The sequence below is a fragment of the Oncorhynchus mykiss genome, chromosome 17, assembly GCF_013265735.2.
Source record: "Oncorhynchus mykiss isolate Arlee chromosome 17, USDA_OmykA_1.1, whole genome shotgun sequence".
NCBI lineage: Eukaryota > Metazoa > Chordata > Actinopteri > Salmoniformes > Salmonidae > Oncorhynchus > Oncorhynchus mykiss.
This window is the reverse complement of record NC_048581.1, coordinates 14,111,378-14,137,869: the sequence shown is the minus strand read 5'-3', so window position 1 is coordinate 14,137,869 and position 26,492 is coordinate 14,111,378. Positions and strand designations below refer to the sequence as shown.

The window sequence follows — 26,492 nt, the reverse complement described above, 5'->3', positions numbered from 1 at the left end:
GAAACGACAGCAGCCATTTTGAGTCGATGTAAGGCGAGTTTCTCTGGTCAAAAGTTGCTGACACCTGACAGATCTTACTTAAAATACCTATCCAGGCATTGTGTCAACTAACCAAATCATGTTATAGCAATCTGTCAGTCTATAACACCGTTGATGGTGTGGCAGGCAACCATTGGTTGATGAATGTAACATCTGAGCAGGGGAACATTACCCCTAGTCTCAATCTGGGCAGAGAAACTTGTTCTGTTAAACTAATGTCTCAGGCTCTTGTAGCTCTAGGCTGAAACCATGTGGGGGATGTCTTGTCCTCTCCTTTAAAGAGAGAGCTGGTCATCATTCTAGGGTCTTGTAGCTCTAGGCTGGGACCATGTGGGGAATGTCTTGTCCTCTCCTTTAAAGAGAGAGCTGGTCATCATTCTAGGGTCTTGTAGCTCTAGGATGGAACCATGTGGGGGATGTCTTGTCCTCTCCTTTGAAGACAGAGCTGGTCATCATTCTAGGGTCTTGTAGCTCTAGGATGGAACCCTGTGGGGGATGTCTTGTCCTCTCCTTTAAAGAAAGAGCTGGTCATCATTCTAGGGTCTTGTAGCTCTAGGATGGAACCCTGTGGGGAATGTCTTGTATTGTCCTCTCCTTTAAAGAAAGAGCTGGTGATCATCTGTAAGAAACAATGGAGAGAAAGTCAATAAGAATTAAGAAAATTAAGCCTACAAAGTAAGAAAAGAGGCATATCAACCCCCAAAAAATAGAATTGACCAGAATAAGAATAATGGAAACGAATAGTATCATCTCTCCAAAGTAGATATATTAATATATTAATATAGTAAAGATGCCCTATGCAGAAATCCCTCCGCCATTTCCTGGTTGATAATGTTGGAATAGTTCACCTACTTTCAGTTTGACAAAACCAGCATGTACAGTGTAGAGAATCATTTGTACCCTAAACCACTGTGTAGTATCTTTTCCAGAACCAATATAGTATTTTCAGCTGTTTGAAGCTGGTGTACAAAACTGAAAGTAAAAGATGCATAAAACACATTTTATGAACAGGAAGCATAGAAATAGTACACACAGAACAGATCAACCGCTTCTAAGACTTGCTTTCAATGAGAATGACAGATCTATAACTTACATTTCTATGTGAATTTGGTCGGTAGCCCAAAAAGTTACATATTGCATTTAAATAAACAATTATTGGTATCTAAGACCGTTTTTTTTTAAATTACTTTTAACATCCCTAAACTAAAAATCCACAAGATAACTCTAGGTTAAATAGAACTTCATGGTGAAATACAACACTAATTACATGTTGCTGTAAGAGTCTTTTTTAAGGATAAAACAAAGTCCATCAAATGCATTGTTGGTGCAAAACGAATCCGTATCTAAAGTTACTTTTGGATAAATACCGCATTGATTATATATTGATAATCAACTCCCCCGTTGGATATTTGCAGCGAAGTTTATTTGATAGCCTGCATTGTGGAAAGCGAAAGCTACTGTAGTTATTCAGTAGCTAGCTAATCGATGATGCTTGGTCAGCTAGCTCTGGTCTACTACTGCAACAGACATCTGCACCTGCACCTGCAGGGACGGAGGCAACAATCTGCAGTGGTCATGGCTGGTACGAGTCGATTTACTGAGAAGCCTGTACATTTCTTTTCAGATAAATAATTGCAATCCCCGTTTGCAAGAAACACTGTTGCATTCCAAGATAAATAATACCACATGTATCCACAGCGCATGGGAAGTAGTGACTACTGTTGCTGATTTTGTTCCAAGACCTCCACATTCTCAGTGCTGCCACCTAGCGGAGCGGATGAAGACATTTCGTCCCATTTCCATACTACATAATGCTCTATTAGAGATATTCTTATAGACCCAATTCTTATGGATTTTCTCTTTATCTGTGCATATACTGTCTGCAAATGAATTATCTGCACCTAAAACCATAACCACATAGTAATACACGTAGCTACTGTTTGAAGAGACAACTTAATGTAGCTTGTTGTGCTAGATATTTTATGTCCGAATTTGTTTTGCCTCCTGTACGGCAGAAAATGTATGTTGTAAAATATTGTCTTTCTTTGCTCTTCACCTTCACCTCTCTGCCTATTCACTCCTCCGTTGCTCTTCAGCTCTGATCTCTCAGCCTCTTCTCTCCTCCGTTGCTCTTCAGCTCTGATCTCTCAGCCTCTTCTCTCCTCCGTTGCTCTTCAGCTCTGATCTTTCTGCCTCTTCCATGTATTAGTATCCCCAGTTCTGGTATGCTACTGTATCAATATTGTCAAGCAGTCATTTAACTTCCCCAATGTTGCCCCTCATTCTGAGGGGCTTCTTACCTGAGTCGGTCTGTTCTCCTCTAATTACCTCAGCCATACTGTGGTAGTCTTCTTTATTGTTTAGTGTGACAGAGGTGAAATCAAAACATTAGAAATACAATCTAACACTACTATATATATTGATTTAAAGCTTTTTAAAGCTTTAAAAAAAAAGTTTTAAGTCAGAATATTTGACTAAATTCTGGTAATCAACTATGACTCCTCCTGACAGCCCAGGAGTTACAGCATTACTTCCTTTTGTTCATCATCAAAACGTTTTTATTTTCCCTGTAATTCCTTCCCTCCTGACATAAGCAAATATTTAATAACATTTACCTCGACAGTATGGTACGCAGGTGCCTCTATTTGTCCTATTTCACACTTGTACAAGTGTGTATTTGTGTGAATTTGTTAATGTTTGTATATCTCCCTGAGACAGTCTGAAGAGCTGAGGTCGAAGCCAAGGTCAGCCATTATCAACGGGGTTACAGGAAGTGCCATGGAATGACCTCATCAGTGAAACAGGTGTGGTTTACTTTGATACGTCGTCGTCTACTGAGAGAGTTAATAAAAAAAGTCGCTTCAAGAAAAACAGGTCACCAAATGACTGAACAGATGTTATGGGACATCTTGTCCCAATGTAACTTATAGCAAGCAATATTACAGCAATTTGAAATGGATTCCTGTTATATTTCATATTGTTTTTAAGTCTTTAATATACCTCCTTAATCAGTATAAGTAAAAAAATATATATTCATTCGTAGTCCATTTTAGTTTGCTCAGAACATAGCAGATTCATACATCTACTTTTAGTCAACTCTCAAGTTCAAAGTTCATGCAGTGCTGGCGTGTTCCGTAGTGCCCTTCAACTGCCCCGTCAGGCTACAAGGTCAAAGGTCAAAGCAAAATGTCACATAGATCCTCCCTACAGCCAACCCTGTTAATCACACTAACCTGCTGGATACGTAAGACATGGCTCTGGTTTAGTAGCCAAAAGGGATCTCACCTTTTAAGCAGTGTGATTCTTCAGTTACATTGTAATCTCCTCCATCATTCCTTAAAGAGCGTCCCTGAACCTGTCAGTGTTGTTTAAACCAGCCCTGAACCTGTCAGTGTTGTTTAAACCAGCCCTGAACCTGTCAGTGTTGTTTAAACCAGCCCTGAACCTGTCAGTGTTGTTTAAACCAGCCCTGAACCTGTCAGTGTTGTTTAAACCAGCCCTGAACCTGTCAGTGTTGTTTAAACCAGGCCTGAACCTGTCAGTGTTGTTTAAACCAGGCCTGAACCTGTCAGTGTTGTTTAAACCAGCCCTGAACCTGTCAGTGTTGTTTAAACCAGCCCTGAACCTGTCAGTGTTGTTTAAACCAACCCTTTTACAGTCTCCTCTTTCTGACTAGCCCTTATCACTCACCAACACGTTTATTGATCCGTTCTATTAAATCAGTTGGGCATAAATGACATAAGCATGGCACCACAGGAGGTTGGTGGCACCTTAATTGGGGAGGACGGGCTTGTGGTAATGGCTGGAGCGGAACAGGTGGAACGGCATCAAACACACGGTTTCCATGGTTTCCATGTGTTAGAATCCATTCCATTTACTCCGTTCTACCCATCATCATGGTACAACCTGTTCTATACATCCTGATAATCATCACATACGGTTTCCATGATTTCCATGTGTTAGAATCCATTCCATTTACTCCGTTCCACCCATCCTCATGGTACAACCTGTTCTATACATCCTGATAATCATCACATACGGTTTCCATGGTTTCCATGTGTTAGAATCCATTCCATTTACTCCGTTCCACCCATCCTCATGGTACAACCTGTTCTATACATCCTGATAATCATCAAATCAAATGTATTTATAAAGCCCTTCGTACATCAGCTGATATCTCAACGTGCTGTACAGAAACCCAGCCTAAAACCCCAAACAGCAAGCAATGCAGGTGTAAGAATCGTCTCCAACAAAAGGCTTTCAGTCTCAACCATGCCATTAATAGTAGATGCATGTTTTTTTATACAAAGCATTTTGCTACACTCGCATTAACATCTGCTAACCATGTGTATGTGACCAATAACATCTGCTAACCATGTGTATGTGACCAATAACATCTGCTAACCATGTGTATGTGACCGGGGCGGCAGGGTAGCCTAGTGGTTAGAGCGTTGGACTAGTAACCGGAAGGTTGCGAGTTCAAACCCCCGAGCTGACAAGGTACAAATCTGTCGTTCTGCCCCTGAACAGGCAGTTAACCCACTGTTCCCAGGCCGTCATTGAAAATAAGAATTTGTTCTTAACTGACTTGCCTGGTTAAATAAAGGTAAAATAAAAAATAAATAAATAAAAAAATAACATCTGCTAACCATGTGTATGTGACCATTAACATCTGCTAACCATGTGTATGTGACCATTAACATCTGCTAACCATGTGTATGTGACCATTAACATCTGCTAACCATGTGTATGTGACCAATAACATCTACTAACCATGTGTATGTAACCAATAACATCTGCTAACCATGTGTATGTGACCAATAACATCTGCTAACCATGTGTATGTGACCATTAACATCTGCTAACCATGTGTATGTGACCAATAACATCTACTAACCATGTGTGTGACCATTAACATCTGCTAACCATGTGTATGTGACCATTAACATCTGCTAACCATGTGACCAGTAACATCTGCTAACCATGTGTATGTAACCAATAACATCTGCTAACCATGTGTATGTGACCATTAACATCTGCTAACCATGTGACCAGTAACATCTGCTAACCATGTGTATGTAACCAATAACATCTGCTAACCATGTGTATGTAACCAATAACATCTGCTAATTATGTGTATGTGACCAATAACATCTGCTAAGCATGTGTATGTGACCAATAACATCTGCTAAGCATGTGTATGTGACCAATAACATCTGCTAACCATGTGTATGTGACCAATAACATCTGCTAACCATGTGTATGTGACCAATAACATCTGCTAACCATGTGTATGTGACCAATAACATCTGCTAACCATGTGTATGTGACCAATAACATCTGCTAACCATGTATGTGACCAATAACATCTGCTAACCATGTGTATGTGACAAATAAAATGTGATTTGAAGTTTCAATACAAAGACTGTTTAACAACATGGAGGGCCGGTTTCCACAGATGAAGCCTAGCGCTTAGGATAAAAACCTATTACACTGGAGATTCTCCTGCTTTTAGTTCCAGGACTTGGCTTAATCTGCGTCTGGGGAACCCGTCCCGCAACGTTCACATCACACATCAGGTGAGAGTGGGACTGCATCACAGGGAAAACTGGTCAGCCCATTGAGGGTTCAATAACTGATAGAACAGTCAATGGAACAGCCCATTGGGGGTTTAATAACTGATAGAACAGTCAATGGAACAGCCCATTGGGGGTTTAATAACTGATAGAACAGTCAATGGAACAGCCCAATGAGGGTTTAATAACTGATAGAACAGTCAATGGAACAGCCAAGTGGGGGTTTAATAACTGATAGAACAGTCAATGGAACAGCCCAATGAGGGTTTAATAACTGATAGAACAGTCAATGGAACAGCCCATTGGGGGTTTAATAACTGATAGAACAGTCAATGGAACAGCCAAGTGGGGGTTTAATAACTGATAGAACAGTCAATGGAACAGCCCAATGAGGGTTTAATAACTGATAGAACAGTCAATGGAACAGCCCATTGGGGGTTTAATAACTGATAGAACAGTCAATGGAACAGCCCATTGAGGGTTTAATAACTGATAGAACAGCCAATGGAACAGCCCATTGAGGGTTCAATAACTGATAGAACAGTCAATGGAACAGCCTATTGAGGGTTCAATAACTGATAGAACAGCCAATGGAACAGCCTATTGAGGGTTCAATAACTGATAGAACAGCCAATGGAACAGCCCAATGAGGGTTTAATAACTGATAGAACAGTCAATGGAACAGCCCAATGAGGGTTCAATAACTGATAGAACAGCCAATGGAACAGCCTATTGAGGGTTCAATAACTGATAGAACAGCCAATGGAACAGCCTATTGAGGGTTCAATAACTGATAGAACAGCCAATGGAACAGCCTATTGAGGGTTTAATAACTGAGAACAGCCAATGGAACAGCCCATTGAGGGTTCAATAACTGATAGAACAGCCAATGGAACAGCCTATTGAGGGTTCAATAACTGATTGTACTGCTTTAAGGATCCACTCCAGTTCTCTCCAGTTCCTACACTCAGAACACTGAGTCTACATCCCAAATGGCACCCCATTCCCTATATAGTGCACTACTTTTGACCAGAGCCCTATTCCCTATATAGTGCACTACTTTTGACCAGAGCCCTATGGTCCCTATATAGTGCACTACTTTTGACCAGAGCCCTATGGTCCCTATATAGTGCACTACTTTTGACCAAAGCCCTATTCCCTATATAGTGCACTACTTTTGACCAGAGCCCTATTCCCTATATAGTGCACTACTTTTGACCAGAGCCCTATTCCCTATATAGTGCACTACTTTTGACCAGAGCCCTATTCCCTATATAGTGCACTACTTTTGACCAGAGCCCTATGGTCCCTATATAGTGCACTACTTTTGACCAGAGCCCTATGGGCCCCAGTGCACTAGTTAGAGAATAGGGTGCCATTTGGGGCGTAGCCCCGAGGTTCCTCTCACCTGGTTTGCTGCTCACACCTGTGCCTCTTCAGGCCCCCACTCTGACTGTAGCTCCTACAGCACTCTGTGCATTTGTACGGCTTCTCTCCTGTGTGGACAACCATGTGCACTTTACGAGACGCCGAAGTGACGAAGCACTTGTCACACTCTGAGCATTCGTATGGTTTCTCCCCTGTGTGTTTCCTTCTAACGTGGTCTTTCAGTTGGCACCCCTGTTTGAACCTCTTCCCACAGTCCTGGCAAGAGAACGGCGTCTCCCCGGTGTGCTGTCGCCGGTGGATCATAAGGGTGTGTGGCCGGGCAAAGGTCATGGGACACTCCGGGCAGGACAGCGGGCGCTCGCCGGTGTGGCTCAGCCGGTGATACTTGAGACTCATGTAACGGACGAAACTCTGGCCACACTCCGGGCACACGTACGGTTTATACCCGCTGTGGGAAATCATGTGGCTCTTGAGTTGGGCGGAGATCTTGAAGCCTTGGCCGCACTGGGAGCAGACGTAGGGCCGCGCGTCGCTGTGGAACCGCATGTGCCGGGTCAGGTTGGATTTGAACTTGAAGGTTCTGCCGCACTGGAGGCAGGCGAAGGGGCGTTCCACCTCATGGATTGGTCGGTGCTCGACCAGACCGCCTTTCCGGGAGAAGGTTTTATGGCACACCTCACAGGAGTACGGCTGGTACTGGGTGTGGATCCGGGAGTGTAACCCCAGCGTGGTTTTGGAGAAGAACTTCTGGCCGCAGTCTGGACACGTGAACCGGCGGACCTTCTGGTTGCGAGGCCACCATTCCGGCTCAGACCGCAACGCAGCCAGATTGAACAGCTGAACGGTAGCCGACCGCAGCCGCCTCCCTCCATCCTGGTGGTACAGGGGAGCATCCTCTGTCTTGATACCCAGTTGATGTGCATCTGTCCTGGGGTCGCTCTCTGTAGGTCCCCTGGTGTTACCCATCTCTGGGTCGTAGCTCTCTGTCTTCACAGAGTTCAACCAGTGTTCATCACTTCTTGTCCCGATAGGCAGCTCGTCCATCTCTTGTTTCACCTGGTTTAGAACAGAGAAAACTTCAGTGGTGGTCGTATGATACATAAAGATGCAGTGCCTTGCGAAAGTATTCGGCCCCCTTGAACTTTGCGACCTTTTGCCACATTTCAGGCTTCAAACATAAAGATATAAAACTGAAGAATCAACAACAAGTGGGACACAATCATGAAGTGGAATGACATTTATTGGATATTTCAAACTTTTTTAACAAATCAAAAACTGAAAAATTGGGCGTGCAAAATTATTCAGCCCCTTTACTTTCAGTGCAGCAAACTCTCTCCAGAAGTTCAGTGAGGATCTCTGAATGATCCAATGTTGACCTAAATGACTAATGATGATAAATACAATCCACCTGTGTGTAATCAAGTCTCCGTATAAATGCACCTGCACTGTAATAGTCTCAGAGGTCCGTTAAAAGCGCAGAGAGCATCATGAAGAACAAGGAACACACCAGGCAGGTCCGAGATACTGTTGTGAAGAAGTTTAAAGCCGGATTTGGATACAAAAAGATTTCCCAAGCTTTAAACATCCCAAGGAGCACTGTGCAAGCGATAATATTGAAATGGAAGGAGTATCAGACCACTGCAAATCTACCAAGACCTGGCCGTCCCTCTAAACTTTCAGCTCATACAAGGAGAAGACTGATCAGAGATGCAGCCAAGAGGCCCATGATCACTCTGGATGAACTGCAGAGATCTACAGCTGAGGTGGGAGACTCTGTCCATAGGACAACAATCAGTCGTATATTGCACAAATCTGGCCTTTATGGAAGAGTGGCAAGAAGAAAGCCATTTCTTAAAGATATCCATAAAAAGTGTTTAAAGTTTGCCACAAGCCACCTGGGAGACACACCAAACATGTGGAAGAAGGTGCTCTGGTCAGATGAAACCAAAATTGAACTTTTTGGCAACAATGCAAGACGTTATGTTTGGCGTAAAAGCAACACAGCTCATCACCCTGAACACACCATCCCCACTGTCAAACATGGTGGTGGCAGCATCATGGTTTGGGCCTGCTTTTCTTCAGCAGGGACAGGGAAGATGGTTAAAATTGATGGGAAGATGGATGGAGCCAAATACAGGACCATTCTGGAAGAAAACCTGATGGAGTCTGCAAAAGACCTGAGACTGGGACGGAGATTTGTCTTCCAACAAGACAATGATCCAAAACATAAAGCAAAATCTACAATGGAATGGTTCAAAAATAAACATATCCAGGTGTTAGAATGGCCAAGTCAAAGTCCAGACCTGAATCCAATCGAGAATCTGTGGAAAGAACTGAAAACTGCTGTTCACAAATGCTCTCCATCCAACCTCACTGAGCTCGAGCTGTTTTGCAAGGAGGAATGAGAAAAATTTCAGTCTCTCGATGTGCAAAACTGATAGAGACATACCCCAAGCGACTTACAGCTGTAATCGCAGCAAAAGGTGGCGCTACAAAGTATTAACTTAAGGGGGCTGAATAATTTTGCACGCCCAATTTTTCAGTTTTTGATTTGTTAAAAAACGTTTGAAATATCCAATAAATGTCGTTCCACTTCATGATTGTGTCCCACTTGTTGTTGATTCTTCACAAAAAAAATACAGTTTTATATCTTTATGTTTGAAGCCTGAAATGTGGCAAAGGGTCGCAAAGTTCAAGGGGGCCGAATACTTTCGCAAGGCACTGTATCTAGTAAAAGATATACCTGCAACATTCACACAGACATATATATATAGTAAACATACACTACCAGTAAATTTTTAGAACACCTACTTCAAGGGTTTTTCTTTATTTTTTACTATTTTCTACATTGTATAATAACAGTGAAGACATCAAAACTATGAAATAACACATATGGAATCATGTAGTAACCAAAAAAGTGTTAAACAAATCAAAATATTTGCCTTGACAGCTTTGCACACTATTGCCATTCTCTCAATTCTCTTTTCCAATAGTCTAGAAGGAGTTCCCACATATGCTAGGCACTTGTTGGCTGCTTTTCCTTCACTATGTGGTCCGACTCATCCCAAACCATCTCAAATTGGTTGAGGTCGCAGGACTTTGAAGGCCAGGTCATCTGAGTCAGCACTCCATCACTCTCCTTCTTGGTAAAATAGCCTTTACACAGCCTGGAGGTGTGTTGGGTCATTGTCCTGTTGAAAAACAAATGATAGTCCCACTAAGCGCAAACCAGATGTGAAGGCGTATCACTGCAGAATGCTGTGGTAGCCACGTTGGTTAGGTAAGTGTGCCTTGAATTCTACATAAATCACAGACAGTGTCACCAGCGCCCACACACCATAACACCTCCTCCTCCAGGCTTTACGGTGGGAAATACACATGTTCACCCACACCGCATCTCACAAAGACACAGCGGTTGGAACCAAAAATCTCAAATTTGGACTCCAGACCAAAGGACACATTTCCACCGATCTAATGTCCATTGCTCGTGTTTCTTGGTCCAAGCAAGTCTCTTCTTCTTGTTGGTGTCCTTTAGTAGTGGTTTCTTTGCAGCAATTTGACCATGAAGGCCTGATTCACACAGTCTCCCCTGAACAGTTGATGTTGAGATGTGACTGTTACTTGAACTTTGAAGCATTTATTTGGGCTGCAATTTGAGGCTGGTAACTCTTATGAACTTATCCTCTGCAGCAGATGTAACTCAGGTTTTTGCGACTGCACTTGAAGAAACATTCAACGTTCTTGAAATGTTCCACATTGACTGACCTTCATGTCTTAAAGTAATGGACTGTTGTTTCTCTTTGCTTATTTGAGCTGTTCTTGCCATAATATGAACTTGGTCTTTTACCAAATAGGGCTGTCTCCTGTATACCCCCCCCCCTTTATCACAACAAAACTGATTGGCTCAAATGCATTGAGGAACGAAATTCCACAAATGTAACTTTTAACAAGGCACACCTGCTAATTGAAATGCACTCCGGGTGACTACCTCATGAAGCTGGTTTAGAGAATGCCAAGCGTGTGCAAAGCTGTCATCAAGGCAAAGGGTAGCTACTTGAAGAATCTCAAATATATTTTGCTTTGTGGTTACTTTTGGTTACTACATGATTCCATATGTTTATTTAGGTAGTTTTGATGTCTTCACTATTCTCCTACAATGTATAAAATAGTAAAAATAAAGAAAAACCTTGAATGAGTAGGTGTTCTAAAACTTTTGACTGGTAGTGTAGATCTGCAACATTCACACAGACAGATATCTAGTAAACATATAGCTGCAACATTCACACAGACAGATATCTAGTAAACATATAGCTGCAACATTCACACAGACAGATATCTAGTAAACATATAGCTGCAACATTCACAGACAGATATCTAGTAAACATATAGCTGTAACATTCACACAGACAGATATCTAGTAAACATATAGCTGTAACATTCACACAGACAGATATCTAGTAAACATATAGCTGTAACATTCACACAGACAGATACAAATGCGATACAAGATCTCAATTAAATGTTAATTTAAAAGCCAGAATTTTAAACCTACCTCTTGTTTTACCTCGTCAGGCCTCAAGATGGCGCTGGAGAGTTGTAGACTTATCTTGGGTTTGTTTTTGCTTCCCTTGGGGCGACCCCACCACTTAGGGGCCGATGATACCTGGCTAGAAACACTTTTACTGTCAGCAGAGTTGTTTCCTTTTCCTGTGGATTGTTTCCTTCCTCTGGTGGTGGTGGTGGAGCTTTTCTTCTTTGTTGGTTTTCTGCCTGGTTTGTTATTGTTCTTCTGAGCAGCGAGAGACAGTTGATCCTTTGTTAGTCTGTGGAGTCTCACGATAGCAGCCATTTTGAGATGATTCAGGTTAACGCTATGCAGTGAATCTCCTCCCTCTATTTTGAGTTGATGTAAGAAGCGTTCCTCTGCTCAGAAGTTGCTGACGCCTGACCTGATCTCACAACACCTGGATATGTATTTTAAGTTTCAACTAACCACATCATGTTATAGCAATGGTTGATGAAATAACATTTGAGTAGGGGAACATTACCCCTAGTCTCAATCTGGGCAGAGAAACGTGTTCTGTTAAACTGATGTCTCAGGCTCTTGTAGCTCTAGGCTGGAGCTCCATGTGGGGGATGTCTTGTCCTCTCCTTTAAAGACAGAGCTGGTCATCATTCTAGGGTCTTGTAGCTCTAGGCTGAAACCATGTGGGGGATGTCTTGTCCTCTCCTTTAAAGACAGAGCTGGTCATCATTCTAGGGTCTTGTAGCTCTAGGATGGAACCATGTGGGGGATGTCTTGTCTTCTCCTTTAAAGACAGAGCTGGTCATCATTCTAGGGTTTTGTAGCTCTAGGATGGAACCATGTGGGGGATGTCTTGTCCTCTCCTTTAAAGACAGAGCTGGTCATCATTCTAGGGTCTTGTAGCTCTAGGATGGAACCATGTGAGGGATGTCTTGTCTTCTCCTTTAAAGACAGAGCTGGTCATCATTCTAGGGTTTTGTAGCTCTAGGATGGAACCATGTGGGGGATGTCTTGTCCTCTCCTTTAAAGACAGAGCTGGTCATCATCTGTAAGAAATAATGGATTCTATGGAGAGAAAGTAAATAAGAATACTAGAATTGAGAAAATTAAGCCTACATCGTAAGATTTAAGAACATAAATTAGACTCAATCAAATTAACTAAGAATAAGGAATCCGATAGTATTATCTCTCCAAAGTAGATATATTAAACAAACTATTATTGGTGAGAAAGACCACCTGACTGGTTTTTAAACCTTTCACATCATTAACCTAAAAATCTATGAAATCATTATAGGATAAATAGATCTTCATTGTGAAATTCAACACTACATTTTGCTGCAAGAGAGGTCTCTTTTAAAGATTAAAAAAAGTCTACCAAATGTATTATGTTGGTGCAAAACGAAGCAGTACCTTAGTTACTGCCGGATGAATAATGCATTGATTACATATTGACAATTAACTCGACAGATACTTAAAGCGAAGTTTATTTGATAGCTTGCATTGTGGAAAGCTATAGCTACTGTAGTTATTCAGTTGATTGCCCGATTTATGACGTTTGGTCAGCTTGCTCTGGTCTAATCGCGCAAAGACAACGAGTTGCTCCTAAATAGAGTTACACGCACTGGACCAGAGCTAGCTAAACATCAACTGGACCAGAGCTAGCTAAACATCAGCTAGCTAGTTACTACTGCAAGAGACATCAAATAGCCTACCTGCAGAGACGAAGGCAACAATCTGAGGCGGGCATGGGTGTTCAGAGTCGGTTTACTGAGAAGCCAGTACAGTTATATCAGGAAATAATTGCAATCCCAGTTTGCAATAAACACAGTTGCATTCAAAGATAAACAATAACGCACATGAATCCACAGCGCAAAGGAAGTAGTGACTGGTTCTGGTGATTTTGTTCGACGTCCACATTCTCAATGCTGCCACCTAGCGGATCGGAGGAATCAGACATATCGTCCCATTTCCAAGTATGCTCTATAAGAGATAAAGATAGACATACCCCCTAATTCTTATGGGTTTCCCATATTCATCTGTACGTGGTGAAATAACTATCTGTTCGTAAATCCACATGGTAAAACACGTATCTACTGTTTGAAGAGACAGTATAGATTTGTTTTTCATTCATTTGTTAAATCATTTTATTTGGTCATAAAATGACACCCTAATTCTGATTTTATTTATTTTTTATTTTTATGTATTTAATTTTTTTCCCATCATTTGATATAATTATTTTTTTACGTAATTTTATATCAGCATACAAATGTAGATAAAACAATGCATGATACAGTATTGCTTAATATTTTCTCCTTTGATGACATATGACTATAATTCACACTCACATAAATTACAGGAATGAGTCTAACCAAAGCTTGGATCAAAGCTCTAATTTAGTAGTAACACATTGATAATCATTCTCTCAGTAGTCAACCTTTCATTGTCCGTTTCTCTCCAAGTTCCCATGATATCTGCCCCTGCAGGTACTGATTAGTTGTAGCAGTTGACTGTCCTTCAGTAGGTCATCCACTGGTCTCCCCTCTAGCTGGTCTCCCCTCTAGCTGGTCTCCCCTCCAGCTGGTCTCCCCTCTAGCTGGTCTCCCCTCTAGCTGGTCTCCCCTCCAGCTGGTCTCCCCTCTAGCTGGTCTCCCCTCTAGCTGGTCTCCCCTCTAGCTGGTCTCCCCCAGTGAACAGCACCATGGTGTACATTGGTCCCGTAGCGGTAGCAGCAGCTGGCCCGGTCCAACACTGGCACTCTGTTGTCATGGCAACCAGAGAGAAGAACGCCTCAGAACGCCTCTCTGACCAGGATGGCGTTTCCTGCTGCACCCCGACCCTGGCCAGTGTTACCAATCAGGACCAGACTCAACACTGTGGAGGGGTTTGATTTACAACAGTGAGGGACGACTTCCCGGACACAGATTAAACCTAGCTAGTCCTATAGGCTAATAACCAACAGTTCTCTTGCTCTTTAGACCAGGACTTGGATAGTTCACCCACATTACATTCAGCAGTCTATGGACAAGCTATGACAGCAACAGATGCTTTGGTGTTGTTTACCTGGTCACTGTTTCAAAAGCTAACTGTTTAGCATTTACGGCACGAATCCAATGCATGTCAATGGTACCTAAGCGTTTTCACACTTCATGTCCAATTCACCTATAAGTAACTTCATTGAGCTACACAGTACATTTGTAGATACTTTAGGATGATTTGGAAATGAAGAGCAAAAAAAAAAGACCCACTATAGCCTTTCTCACTTTGTCATGTTTCTCTCCCCGCATGGATGACCATGTGTACTTTTGGTTGGATTGGAACATGAAGGTAGGCACACTTTCAGTTTGATTACTAACTCATAGAAGTCGAATGGAGATGGCCCTTAATGGTGTTGCCTATGGACCTGATCGTACAGCTCAGAGCTCCTGCTCTTTTCTGTCCATAAAAACAAATGGATTGGTGGAAGAGGCAGGGCAGGAGCAAGGAAGGAGGGTGTGGTCAAGCAAGGCACCCCCCCAGGCTAAATGCCCAGAGGTTTTTTTTATCAGAACAGGCATAGATTAGTTTCACCTTTTTTCTTTTCCTGACATGAGTTTGTTGTGTTTAAAATCAGCTTTATTCAAATTATAGCTCACCACTGTGCGGGGGAAGAGGGGTGGGGGCGCAAAGGAGTGCATTCACATATATCTACACACTTTCATACACACACACCTTCCACCTCTCTCCATTGTTACTGTTGGTTGAGGATCTTCCACTTCTCTCCATTGTTACTGTTGGTTGAGGACCTTCCACCTCTCTCCATTGTTACTGTTGGTTGAGGACCTTCCACCTCTCTCCATTGTTACTGTTGGTTGAGGACCTTCCACCTCTCTCCATTGTTACTGTTGGTTGAGGACCTTCCACTTCTCTCCATTGTTACTGTTGGTTGAGGACCTTCCACCTCTCTCCATTGTTACTGTTGGTTGAGGACCTTCCACCTCTCTCCATTGTTACTGTTGGTTGAGGACCTTCCACTTCTCTCCATTGTTACTGTTGGTTGAGGACCTTCCACTTCTCTCCATTGTTACTGTTGGTTGAGGACCTTCCACCTCTCTCCATTGTTACTGTTGGTTGAGGACCTTCCACTTCTCTCCATTGTTACTGTTGGTTGAGGACCTTCCACCTCTCCATTGTTACTGTTGGTTGAGGACCTTCCACTTCTCTCCATTGTTACTGTTGGTTGAGGACCTTCCACCTCTCTCCATTGTTACTGTTGGTTGAGGACCTTCCATTTCTCTTCATTGTTACTGTTGGTTGAGGACCTTCCACTTCTCTCCATTGTTACTGTTGGTTGAGGACCTTCCACTTCTCTCCATTGTTACTGTTGGTTGAGGACCTTCCACCTCTCTCCATTGTTACTGTTGGTTGAGGACCTTCCACCTCTCTCCATTGTTACTGTTGGTTGAGGACCTTCCACCTCTCTCCATTGTTACTGTAAACTCAATGTCGGTGTTGCCTTCAGGCCCCTGTACTGGGGGTGGGATTCAATCCAATTCAACACACGACAATATACATCATAGGATAGCTGCTCTATAATACGCCTTGGATTAAATCCAGGTGTGTGTGTGTGTGTGTGTGTGTGTGTGTGTGTGTGTGTGTGTGTGTGTGTGTGTGTGTGGCAGTGTGTGTGTGTCCTATTTCCTAACTCAGTTGTGAATTTATTTAATCAGACCACTAAGATTAACCAGTAGGCTACATTTTATGATGTTTTTGAGAATGGACCAGCGGATTGTTTGTACAGCATTAGATAAGAGTTTCTTGCGTAACTGACTGATGACAATTACACACGTTTATTGTGTGTGTGTGTGTGTGTGTGTGTGTGTGTGTGTGTGTGTGTGTGTGTGTGTGTGTGTGTGTGTGTGTGTGTGTGTGTGTGTGTGTGTGTGTGTGTGTGTGTAAATGTACTGTGAGCACAACTCCGAAGAATATCATGGGAAGATATTGGGTTCTCCAATAAATGTAACTTGATATCAGTGACAGCATCTTTCCAGGGGGTGAACTGGTACATCAAGCTGCCTCACCCTACAGAAACAGGAGATAGACTAGTGTCCTGTCCAGGGGGTGTACTGGTACATCAGGCTGCCTCACCCTACAGAAACAGGGGATAGACTAGTGTCCTGTCCAGGGGGTGTACTGGTACATTAAGCTGCCTCACCCTACAGAAACAGGGGATAGACTAGTGTCCTGTCCAGGGGGTGAACTGGTACATCATTCTGCCTCACCCTACAGAAACAGGAGATAGACTAGTGTCCTGTCCAGGGGGTGTACTGGTACATCATTCTGCCTCACCCTACAGAAACAGGAGATAGACTAGTGTCCTGTCCAGGGGGTGAACTGGTACATCATTCTGCCTCACACTACAGAAACAGGAGATAGACTAGTGTCCTGTCCAGGGGGTGTACTGGTACATCATTCTGCCTCACCCTACAGAAACAGGAGATAGACTAGTGTCCTGTCCAGGGGGTGAACTGGTACATCATTCTGCCTCACACTACAGAAACAGGAGATAGACTAGTGTCCTGTCCAGGGGGTGTACTGGTACATCAAGCTGCCTCACCCTACAGAAACAGGAGATAGACTAGTGTCCTGTCCAGGGGGTGTACTGGTACATCATTCTGCCTCACCCTACAGAAACAGGAGATAGACTAGTGTCCTGTCCAGGGGGTGTACTGGTACATCATTCTGCCTCACCCTACAGAAACAGGAGATAGACTAGTGTCCTGTCCAGGGGGTGTACTGGTACATCAAGCTGCCTTACCCTACAGAAACAGGAGATAGACTAGTGTCCTGTCCAGGGGGTCATTCTGCCTCACACCACTCATTGTTTCTCAATCCTGGTCCTTGGGACCCAAAGGGATATACATGGTTGTGTTTACCCCAGCACCCACACACTTCATTCCACTAATCAACATCATCATCATCATCATCATCATCATCATCATCCTCATCATCAAGCATTTGACTTGAATCAGCTGTGTTAGTACAGGGGCGAAGCCAAAAACATGCCTCTCTTTGGATCCCTGGGAAACACCTGGGCTAGAGAAAGAGGAAATCAAAATGGGATTTTTGGTCTACATTTAAAGTCATGGTTAGACATAAAGTAGGCAGTGTGGTTGGTCTTCATTTAAAGTCATGGTTAGACATACAGTAAGCAGTGTGGTTGGTCTACATTTAAAGTCATGGTTAGACATACAGTAAGCAGTGTGGTTGGTCTACATTTAAAGTCATGGTTAGACATACAGTAAGCAGTGTGGTTGGTCTACATTTAAAGTCATGGTTAGACATACAGTAAGCAGTGAGGTTGGTCTACATTTAAAGTCATGGTTAGACATACAGTAGGCAGGGTGGTTGGTCTTCATTTAAAGTCATGGTTAGACATGCAGTAAGCAGTGAGGTTAAGGTTAGGTTTAAATTCAGATTAGAAGAAGAAACATTTTTGAAAGAGGCGGAGCTTCTGACTTTACCACTCGCCCATAATGACGACCGATAGGCTCCCGCCCAATGGGCCCTTCTGGCTCCGACCAGTATGACCTATGGTCATGACTTATTATCAATGACAGACCAACATAACACTCGGAGTGATGAGCTCATTAGTTCAGCTCCACACAGTGATTAAAGGGACATTACACCTTCAACTAAAAGGTTGTCAGACGTTTTCAGTTTTCAGACTTCCAAAGTTAACTCATGTCAGAGTGAAGGGAAAAGATCAGCACTGGAGAAAACCCTTTGGATTGAGGCATATGGCATGATCTACACAACCAATGTTGTGGGTTTCATCTTGACATTAGTCTACTTTTGAGGTCTGAAAGTCTTTCATTTACGAGTGAAATGTCCCTTTAAAGCCGTGTTTCCCAATCCTGGTCCTGGGGACCCGAACGGGGACACATTTTTCCAATGTGCTAACATACCTGATTCAAGTCAAATTTGATTGATGGTGAGTTGATTAGCTGAATCAAATGTGTTCGGTGCTAGGGCGAAATGTAACCCCCCCCCCCCCCGCCCCCCCGTTTGGTATTGGGAAACACTGCTTTAAACAATACACTTTATTCAGTTGTTCAATGTTTCAGTGTCATCACCATGGGCACATTGGCACAAGGCTAACTGGCATAGATTATATTTCTAATAGTTAATTAGTAACGATTAATTAGTAACTCCGTTAAAAACAATATCCCTTTACTGTAGTCACATGATGCGCCCCACCACCCCCTCCTCCCCTGAAAACCTACTGGATATATTCTCTAGCTCAATGGTCAAATCCATCATATGCTGATTGGTAAGTGAGCGATGTCTTTTTCCATAGTTTCAACTATATCTTATTCCTTCTGCATGAAAATACTTCACATTTTATTGTTTGATTTTGCCACAAGTGAAGTGAATTCAGGAACTCAGGAAGTGGAAGTTGATCATTTGTTATTTTTAAACGCTTCTTCAATTATAAAACTAAAACGTGTTTGTTTCGCTCGTTAGCCTTTATCATGTTTTGACCCTGATGGAGACTTTTAGGCCAAAATATTTGATATTATTTTTTTATTCTTTATTTTCCAGCCGTGTGTCTGATCTGAAGAGAAGCTGAACAGAATGATGTCATCGGGTGTTCTGATGGTGCTCCTGTTCTTTAAGCATGTTACTGCAGACAGCTCAGGTAAAGGGTTGATTCTCATTTAGGGAACGGATGGAGAGCTTCACACAGAATACTGTTGCTCCCCAGTGCAGGTTATATATATACTGTTGCTCCCCAGTGCAGGTTATATATATACTGTTGCTCCCCAGTGCAGGTTATATATATATACTGTTGCTCCCCAGTGCAGGTTATATATATACTGTTGCTCCCCAGTGCAGGTTATATATATACTGTTGCTCCCCAGTGCAGGTTATATATATACTGTTGCTCCCCAGTGCAGGTTATATATATATACTGTTGCTCCCCAGTGCAGGTTATATATATACTGTTGCTCCCCAGTGCAGGTTATATATATACTGTTGCTCCCCAGTGCAGGTTATATATATACTGTTGCTCCCCAGTGCAGGTTATATATATACTGTTGCTCCCCAGTGCAGGTTATATATATACTGTTGCTCCCCAGTGCAGGTTATATATATACTGTTGCTCCCCAGTGCAGGTTATATATATACTGTTGCTCCCCAGTGCAGGTTATATATATACTGTTGCTCCCCAGTGCAGGTTATGGGTGATGCTTTGTGTGCAAGAATAAAGCAATGTGTGCAAGCAAGAAGGCAGACAAACCTGACTCAGTTACACCAGCTCTGTCAGGAGGAATGGGCCAAAATTCACCCAACTTATTGTGGAAGGCTACCCAAAACGTTTGACCCAAGTTAAACAATTTAAAGGCAATGCTACCAAATACTAATTGAGTGTGTGTAAACTTCTGACCCACTGGGAATGTGATGAAAGAAATAAAAGCTGAAATAAATCATTCTCTCTACTATTATTCTGACATTTCACATTCTTAAAATAAAGTGGTGATCCTAACTGACCTAAAACAGGGAATTTTTACTAGGATGAAATGTCAGGAATTGTGAAAAACTGAGTTTAAATGTATTTGGTTAAAGTGTATGTAAACTAATGACTTCAACTGTACCACTGGATGAGATAAATTGTCATTGTTTTTTAGCAGAATTATGTGAGGTTTTATGTGTTGTTGTTTTTAGGCACGATGTGAAGGGGAGTGCCTGGATACAGCCCTTAGCAGTGACATATTGGCCATATACCACAAACCCCTGATGTGCATTATTTCTATTATAAACTAGTTACCAAAGTAATTATAACAGTAAACAAGTAATTTTGCATCATACTTGTGGTATATTTAAGCAATAAGGCACGAGGGGGTGTTGTATACGGCCAATATACCCCGGCTAAGGGCTGTTCTTAGCCTGTTGTACATTGCACATATAACACAAATCTTCAAGGTGCCTTATTGCTATTATAAACTGTTTACCAACGTAATTAGAGCTGTTTTTTCATACCCGTGGTATACGGTCTGAATACCACGTCTGTCATCCAATCAGCATTCAGGGCTCTAACCAACCAGTCTATAATGTCTTATATTCCACAGCTTTCAACCAATCAGCATCCAGGACCCAAACTACCCAGTTTATAACGGCCAATATATCACACCTCCTCGGGTCTTATTGATTAAATTGAATGTAGTGTCTTGTCATAAGCTTTATGGGGGAATTGTTTTCTCAGGTACGGTTGTTACCAGTTGTGAGGCGTGTCATGACCAAGCCACCTGCCTAGACTCACCTGTGGAACGTGAGAGGGGAGATGCTTTCCAAACCTGGTCCGTCACTTGCACCTGTCAAGATGGCTTCGTTGGCGACGGCATCACCTGTTACGACCTTGAGTTCTGCGCTAAAGGCTCCTGCTGTCGTCAAGGTTACGGCTGGTCCTCGGAGCTGGGCTGTGTGGACGTTGACGAGTGTTCCCTCCCAGACCAACCCTGCAGCCCTCCTCAGGTCTGTGAGAACACCCCCGGATCCTTCAACTGCCTGGTGCCTCCTGAAGACAACCTCCACTCCAGTCCTGGTGACTCCCGTTCAGTGCAGTTTCAGTGCGGGGGGAGACGGTGTCCAGTGGGAGAGGACTGTATCAGTGTTGGTGGATCGTCCCTCTGTGCAGACCCCTGCCTGCACTACTCTGTACTGAATGACGACTGGCGTTCCACCACCAACTACGGTCCAGCTAATGGCTACCACTGTGACTCGTCTGTCAACTGGCAGGGCTGGTATCGCCTGTTCCTGGGGAACACCAGTGTTCAGATGCCAGAGAGGTGTGTGGAGAAATACATGTGTGGGACGGAGATCCCCTTGTGGCTTCCATTAGCTCATCCCCAGCTGTTAGACGGGGTGGTTCAGAGGAGCGTCTGTGGACACTATTATTATGACTGCTGCTACAGGAGGCAAAATCCCATCCATGTCAAAGCCTGCTATGGAAACTACTATGTCTACAAGTTTGTCCCTACAACACTATGCAACATGGCCTACTGTGCAGGTATGACGTCATAATGTCCTTGTCACTGTGCAGGTATGACGTCATAATGTCCTTGTCACTGTGCAGGTATGACGTCATAATGTCCTTGTCACTGTGCAGGTATGACCTCATAATGTCCTTGTCACTGTTTCTTAAAGACATCAAGAGTGTTCAAATAACTAGACATAACAAAGTAATTTAACACTACCTCTGTCTCTTCCAGATGTCAACACCACGGTGTGTTCCACATGTGGAGTGTTTGATGCCTGTGTGAGAGACAATGAGACACACTGGAGATGTGAGAGGAAAGGTGAGTGCTGAACAAATATAAACTGTATTGTCAGATCTGTCTTTTTTTCAAACACTATGAAACGCAGAGATTTCGGGGTGAAATGATGCATCTTTAAGAGGCGTATCTTTTAACCAATAAGGTCAGAGGAGGCGTGGTATATTGGCCATATGTCACAAACCCCCAAGGTGCATTATTACTATTATAAACTGATTACCAATGGAATTAGAACAGTAAAAATACATGTTTCCTCATACCCGTGGCTTTCAGCCAATCAACATTCAGGGTTCCAGCCCTGAATGATGATTGGTTGATAAGGCAGCTTGGGGGTTTTTGGTATATGGCCAATATACCACGGCTGAGGGATGTATGCAGGCATTCCGTGTTGCGTGGTGTATAACACAGAGATCTCAGTCTCACACATGTACCTGTTCACACGCCTTATTGCTTAAATAACCTCCTGAGTGGTTTACTTAGCTCCAGAGCTGGTGTGTGGGCGGAGCCTCCTGAAGGTGGGCCTTCCAAATGTTTACCTGGAGGCTGCTGGTCTGGATGCTTCCTCTGCCCACCTGGCTGACGGACGCTGCTCCGCCCACGAGGATCGTAACGGCTCAGTGTGGTACCAGGTGGAGCGACGGGAGGGACACTGTGGAAACACTCTGGAGGTGAGAAATATTTTCACTTTATGCTCAAAAAGGTTCTATATTGCTGCCCCAATATTTTCCCTGGAGACGTTTTGTGAATTATTACTAAACACACACTTTAGTTGGTTCACATCTTACTTATGTAACAACCTTCAGAATAACCCACAGTTACATTTGACATTTAGCAGACGCTCTCATCCAGAGCCACTTGCAGTAGGGAGTTGATACGTTGATACCTTTCATACCGGTCCCTGGTGGGAATCGAACCCACAACTCTGGCGCCATACTCTACCAACCGAGCTACGCGGGATGCAGTGGTGCCTTTCAGTTCAGATTGTTGGCGGAGGAACCTCTGCTTGTTTTTTGAATTGTGTTTTTGTATTTTTGTGTTTTCTATGCTCCTGCCTTGACTGAAGTGTGTGAGTCTCTACCGTTTAATGTGTAATAGCTGCTGGTCTGGTCACGAGACCTTGGTCTCAATAGGACTCTTTAAATAAAGGTTATGTAAATAAATAGGGCTGAAGACGACATGACATTAGTTTTAACGGTGGTTAATTGTCAAACAAATCCCTGTGATCTCACGGTAGTCTACACATCACTAATTCAAGCAGGCCTAATAAATGCATGAATATGACATGTTTCTTAACCCCCTCCTCCCTTTTTCCCAGACAAACACCACCCATGCTGTCTACTCCAACAGTTTATTTGTTTATCCAGTAGATGGGAGGAACGGCTCCCGACCCTTCGGCTTTCCCTTCTCCTGTGTCTATCCTCTGGAGACAGAGAGCAGTCTGGATGTGGCCATCAGACCTCTCCCACTGTGAGAAAATATGCAGAAAGTCCATTCTGTTTATTCTGTTGTCTTTGTGCAGACGACACTATTATATAAAAAAAGTGATATCTAGAACCTAGAAGGATTCTTCGGCTGTCCCCATAGGAGAACCCATAGGAGAACCCATAGGAGAACCCTTTGAATAACCCCTTTTGGTTCCAGGCAGAAACCTTTTGGTTTCAGCTATATTATTATTTTGAGTTCCATATAGAACCCTCTCCACAGAGGGTTCTACCTAGAACCAAAACAGGTTCAACCTGGAACCAGAAAGGGTTCTCCTATGGGGACAGCCAAAGAACCCCTTTGGAACTGTTTAGTCTAACAGTGCCATCATTGTGAACATTCAACTGTTATTTTAATGTTCATAAAGTTTGATTTGTAGCGTCACCTCTATGTACCTTTGTACCTCTTCACAGAACTGATCATGAAGTTGTCCGAGTCGGTGCCAAGGCCAAGGCCTCCATGTCTCTGTACCGCGACTCCAACTACACACAGCCTTACCCAGCTGGTCAGCCAGTCACCCTGATTGCGGGTTCCTCCCTGCACGTGGGCGTGTCCGTAGAGGAGTCCGAGGCAGAACGTTTTGTTGTTGTTCTGGAAGACTGCTACACCACGGAATCCCCCAGCCCTGATAATCTCCCACGGACCTACATGATTCAGGACAGGTCCATGACTCTGTTCATCGGCTGTTTGCATGTCCGTGTGTGTTTGTTTTGTGTGTGAAGTATGGTGTGTTTGTTGCTGTGTACGGTCTGTGTAGCCGTGCATGCCTTGAAACCTTTGCTGTTTCTTGGCTCTTCTCCCAGGTGTCCTACAAATCGTACCCAGGTGACAGTGGAGGAAAGTGGCTCGTCCCTCAGGGCTTCGTTCTCTGCTCTACTGCAGGGGGAATACCGTTACATATTCCTGCACTGCAGACTCAGCCTGTGTGACCAGGGGAGCTCCTCCTGCACTCCAGTGAGTCCTGATGTTCTTCTCAGACTCATTTAACTCTCTCCTTGGGCTTTCAGGTCTCTCTGACTTAGTGGTTGGTCTCTGACTCAGTGTTTTTCTGACTTAGTGTTTGGTCTCTCTGACTTAGTGTTTGGTCACTCTGACTTAGTGTTTGGTCTCTCTGACTTAGTGGTTGGTCTCTCTGACTTAGTGGTTGGTCTCTCTGACTTAGTGTTTGGTCACTCTGACTTAGTGTTTGGTCTCTCTGACTTAGTGTTTGGTCACTCTGACTTAGTGTTTGGTCTCTCTGACTTAGTGTTTGGTCTCTCTGACTTAGTGGTTGGTCTCTCTGACTTAGTGTTTGGTCACTCTGACTTAGTGGTTGGTCTCTCTGACTTAGTGTTTGGTCTCTCTGACTTAGTGTTTGGTCTCTCTGACTTAGTGTTTGGTCACTCTGACTTAGTGTTTGGTCTCTCTGACTTAGTGTTTGGTCACTCTGACTTAGTGGTTGGTTTCTCTCTCTACAGGTGTGTTCCAGGAGGAGATCCCGCTCTGTGTCCAAGTCCATCCGCCTCAAGCCGCTCACCATCGGGCCAATCACCTGTAAATATTTTACTTTAGTAATGACTTACATAGTTTATGAGCTAATATATTGTAGAGGTTTTGGACCGAAATGTAGAGTAGTCGGGAAATGAACAAAAATGAATGGCCGATATTCTGGTCAAAAGCACTCGGCCGTTGTTCTGGTGTGTTTCCTCTCTAACAGTCAGATTCTCTTTGACCCCCAGGGGCCCAGAGTCTGGAGTGAGCCTTGGGAGCCCCCAGCATGTCATATGAAGGATGGGGTCCCTCCTGAACTAATCCCCTGATCTCCATCCCAACCTACAGCCCAGTGTAACTTTTTAGGGCACAGAAATACTTGTTTTGATTCTAGTAATGAATTTATGCACTACAGTGTGATTTCATTGTACTGTGCATGTTGTATACACACAGACTTGCATTGTTTTAGGACTGATCATTTCCTCAAATCATTGTGTAAGTTCCATCCAAATCTGAGTTGCTGTGTGTGTGTGCTGTGATTTGATGATGTCAATAAATAACTCTGTATGATGATGGTCATTGTCTAATGATTGTCTATTTAACAGGTTGTAAACATATATGTATTGTAAGGCAGGTGTATACATATTTACAAAAGGCAGAACAATGTGTGGTTTATTTTGTATAGGTGAAAGTACTAATTGACCATAGCAGATTTTAGGAAAACTGGCTAAGTGACATTCATGATATGTATTTAGTCAGTGTACTGAACACTTCCTAGGTTGTTTTACCAAAGCAGGAAGACTGATTGGTGTATTGAAATAGTACTGTTTGTTCCACTGTAGAATAACACAATGAAAGTATTCAGAATGGCCATGACAGTCTGAGTAGTAGTTTATGATGCTCCTTTCTTATGACTCCATTGTTACTGTTGGTTGAGGACCTTCCACTTCTCTCCATTGTTACTGTTGGTTGAGGACCTTCCACTTCTCTCCATTGTTACTGTTGGTTGAGGACCTTCCACTTCTCTCCATTGTTACTGTTGGTTGAGGACCTTCCACCTCTCTCCATTGTTACTGTTGGTTGAGGACCTTCCACTTCTCTCCATTGTTACTGTTGGTTGAGGACTTTCCACTTCTCTCCATTGTTACTGTTGGTTGAGGACCTTCCACTTCTCTTCATTGTTACTGTTGGTTGAGGACCTTCCACTTCTCTCCATTGTTACTGTTGGTTGAGGACCTTCCACTTCCCTCCATTGTTACTGTTGGTTGAGGACCTTCCACCTCTCTCCATTGTTACTGTTGGTTGAGGACCTTCCACTTCTCTCCATTGTTACTGTTGGTTGAGGACCTTCCACCTCTCTCCATTGTTACTGTTGGTTGAGGACCTTCCACTTCTCTCCATTGTTACTGTTGGTTGAGGACCTTCCACCTCTCTCCATTGTTCCTGTTGGTTGAGGACCTTCCACCTCTCTTCATTGTTACTGTTGGTTGAGGACCTTCCACTTCTCTCCATTGTTACTGTTGGTTGAGGACCTTCCACCTCTCTTCATTGTTACTGTTGGTTGAGGACCTTCCACTTCTCTCCATTGTTACTGTTGGTTGAGGACCTTCCACCTCTCTCCATTGTTACTGTTGGTTGAGGACCTTCCACCTCTCTCCATTGTTACTGTTGGTTGAGGACCTTCCACCTCTCTCCATT

The 26,492-nt window shown here is 43.3% G+C and overlaps 3 protein-coding genes across 3 annotated transcripts in view; 1 reads left to right on the top strand and 2 right to left on the bottom strand.

The window, feature by feature from the left end:
• LOC118940024 overlaps positions 1–26,492 on the bottom strand; it is a 1,007,326-nt gene that overhangs the window by 292,119 nt on the left and 688,715 nt on the right. The window lies entirely within an intron of this gene.
• Positions 205–12,035, bottom strand: LOC118940022 (zinc finger protein 501-like). The gene is made up of 3 exons (XM_036948089.1): positions 11,557–12,035; positions 7,024–8,060; positions 205–658 (listed from the first exon to the last, which is right to left on the bottom strand). The coding sequence occupies exons 1-3, from the start codon at positions 11,851–11,853 to the stop codon at positions 655–657; spliced, it is 1,338 nt and encodes a 445-aa protein (XP_036803984.1). The 5' UTR covers positions 11,854–12,035; the 3' UTR covers positions 205–654.
• LOC110485476 (uromodulin) lies at positions 19,111–25,364 on the top strand. Its single transcript, XM_036948028.1, has 9 exons — positions 19,111–19,207; positions 20,774–21,577; positions 21,780–21,866; positions 22,323–22,510; positions 23,158–23,309; positions 23,738–23,986; positions 24,128–24,278; positions 24,782–24,857; positions 25,043–25,364. The coding sequence occupies exons 1-9, from the start codon at positions 19,144–19,146 to the stop codon at positions 25,060–25,062; spliced, it is 1,791 nt and encodes a 596-aa protein (XP_036803923.1). The 5' UTR covers positions 19,111–19,143; the 3' UTR covers positions 25,063–25,364.

Coding starts and splice junctions, on each gene's coding strand:
- LOC110485476 (XM_036948028.1), top strand. CDS start 19,144: ATGATGTCATCGGGTGTTCTGATGGTGCTCCTGTTCTTTAAGCATGTT. Junction 22,511..23,157: donor ACTGTGGAAACACTCTGGAG/GTGAGAAATATT, acceptor CCTTTTTCCCAG/ACAAACACCACCCATGCTGT. Junction 23,987..24,127: donor ACCTACATGATTCAGGACAG/GTCCATGACTCT, acceptor CTCTTCTCCCAG/GTGTCCTACAAATCGTACCC.
- LOC118940022 (XM_036948089.1), bottom strand. CDS start 11,853: ATGGCTGCTATCGTGAGACTCCACAGACTAACAAAGGATCAACTGTCT. Junction 8,061..11,556: donor CTGACGAGGTAAAACAAGAG/GTAGGTTTAAAA, acceptor GTTCTAAACCAG/GTGAAACAAGAGATGGACGA.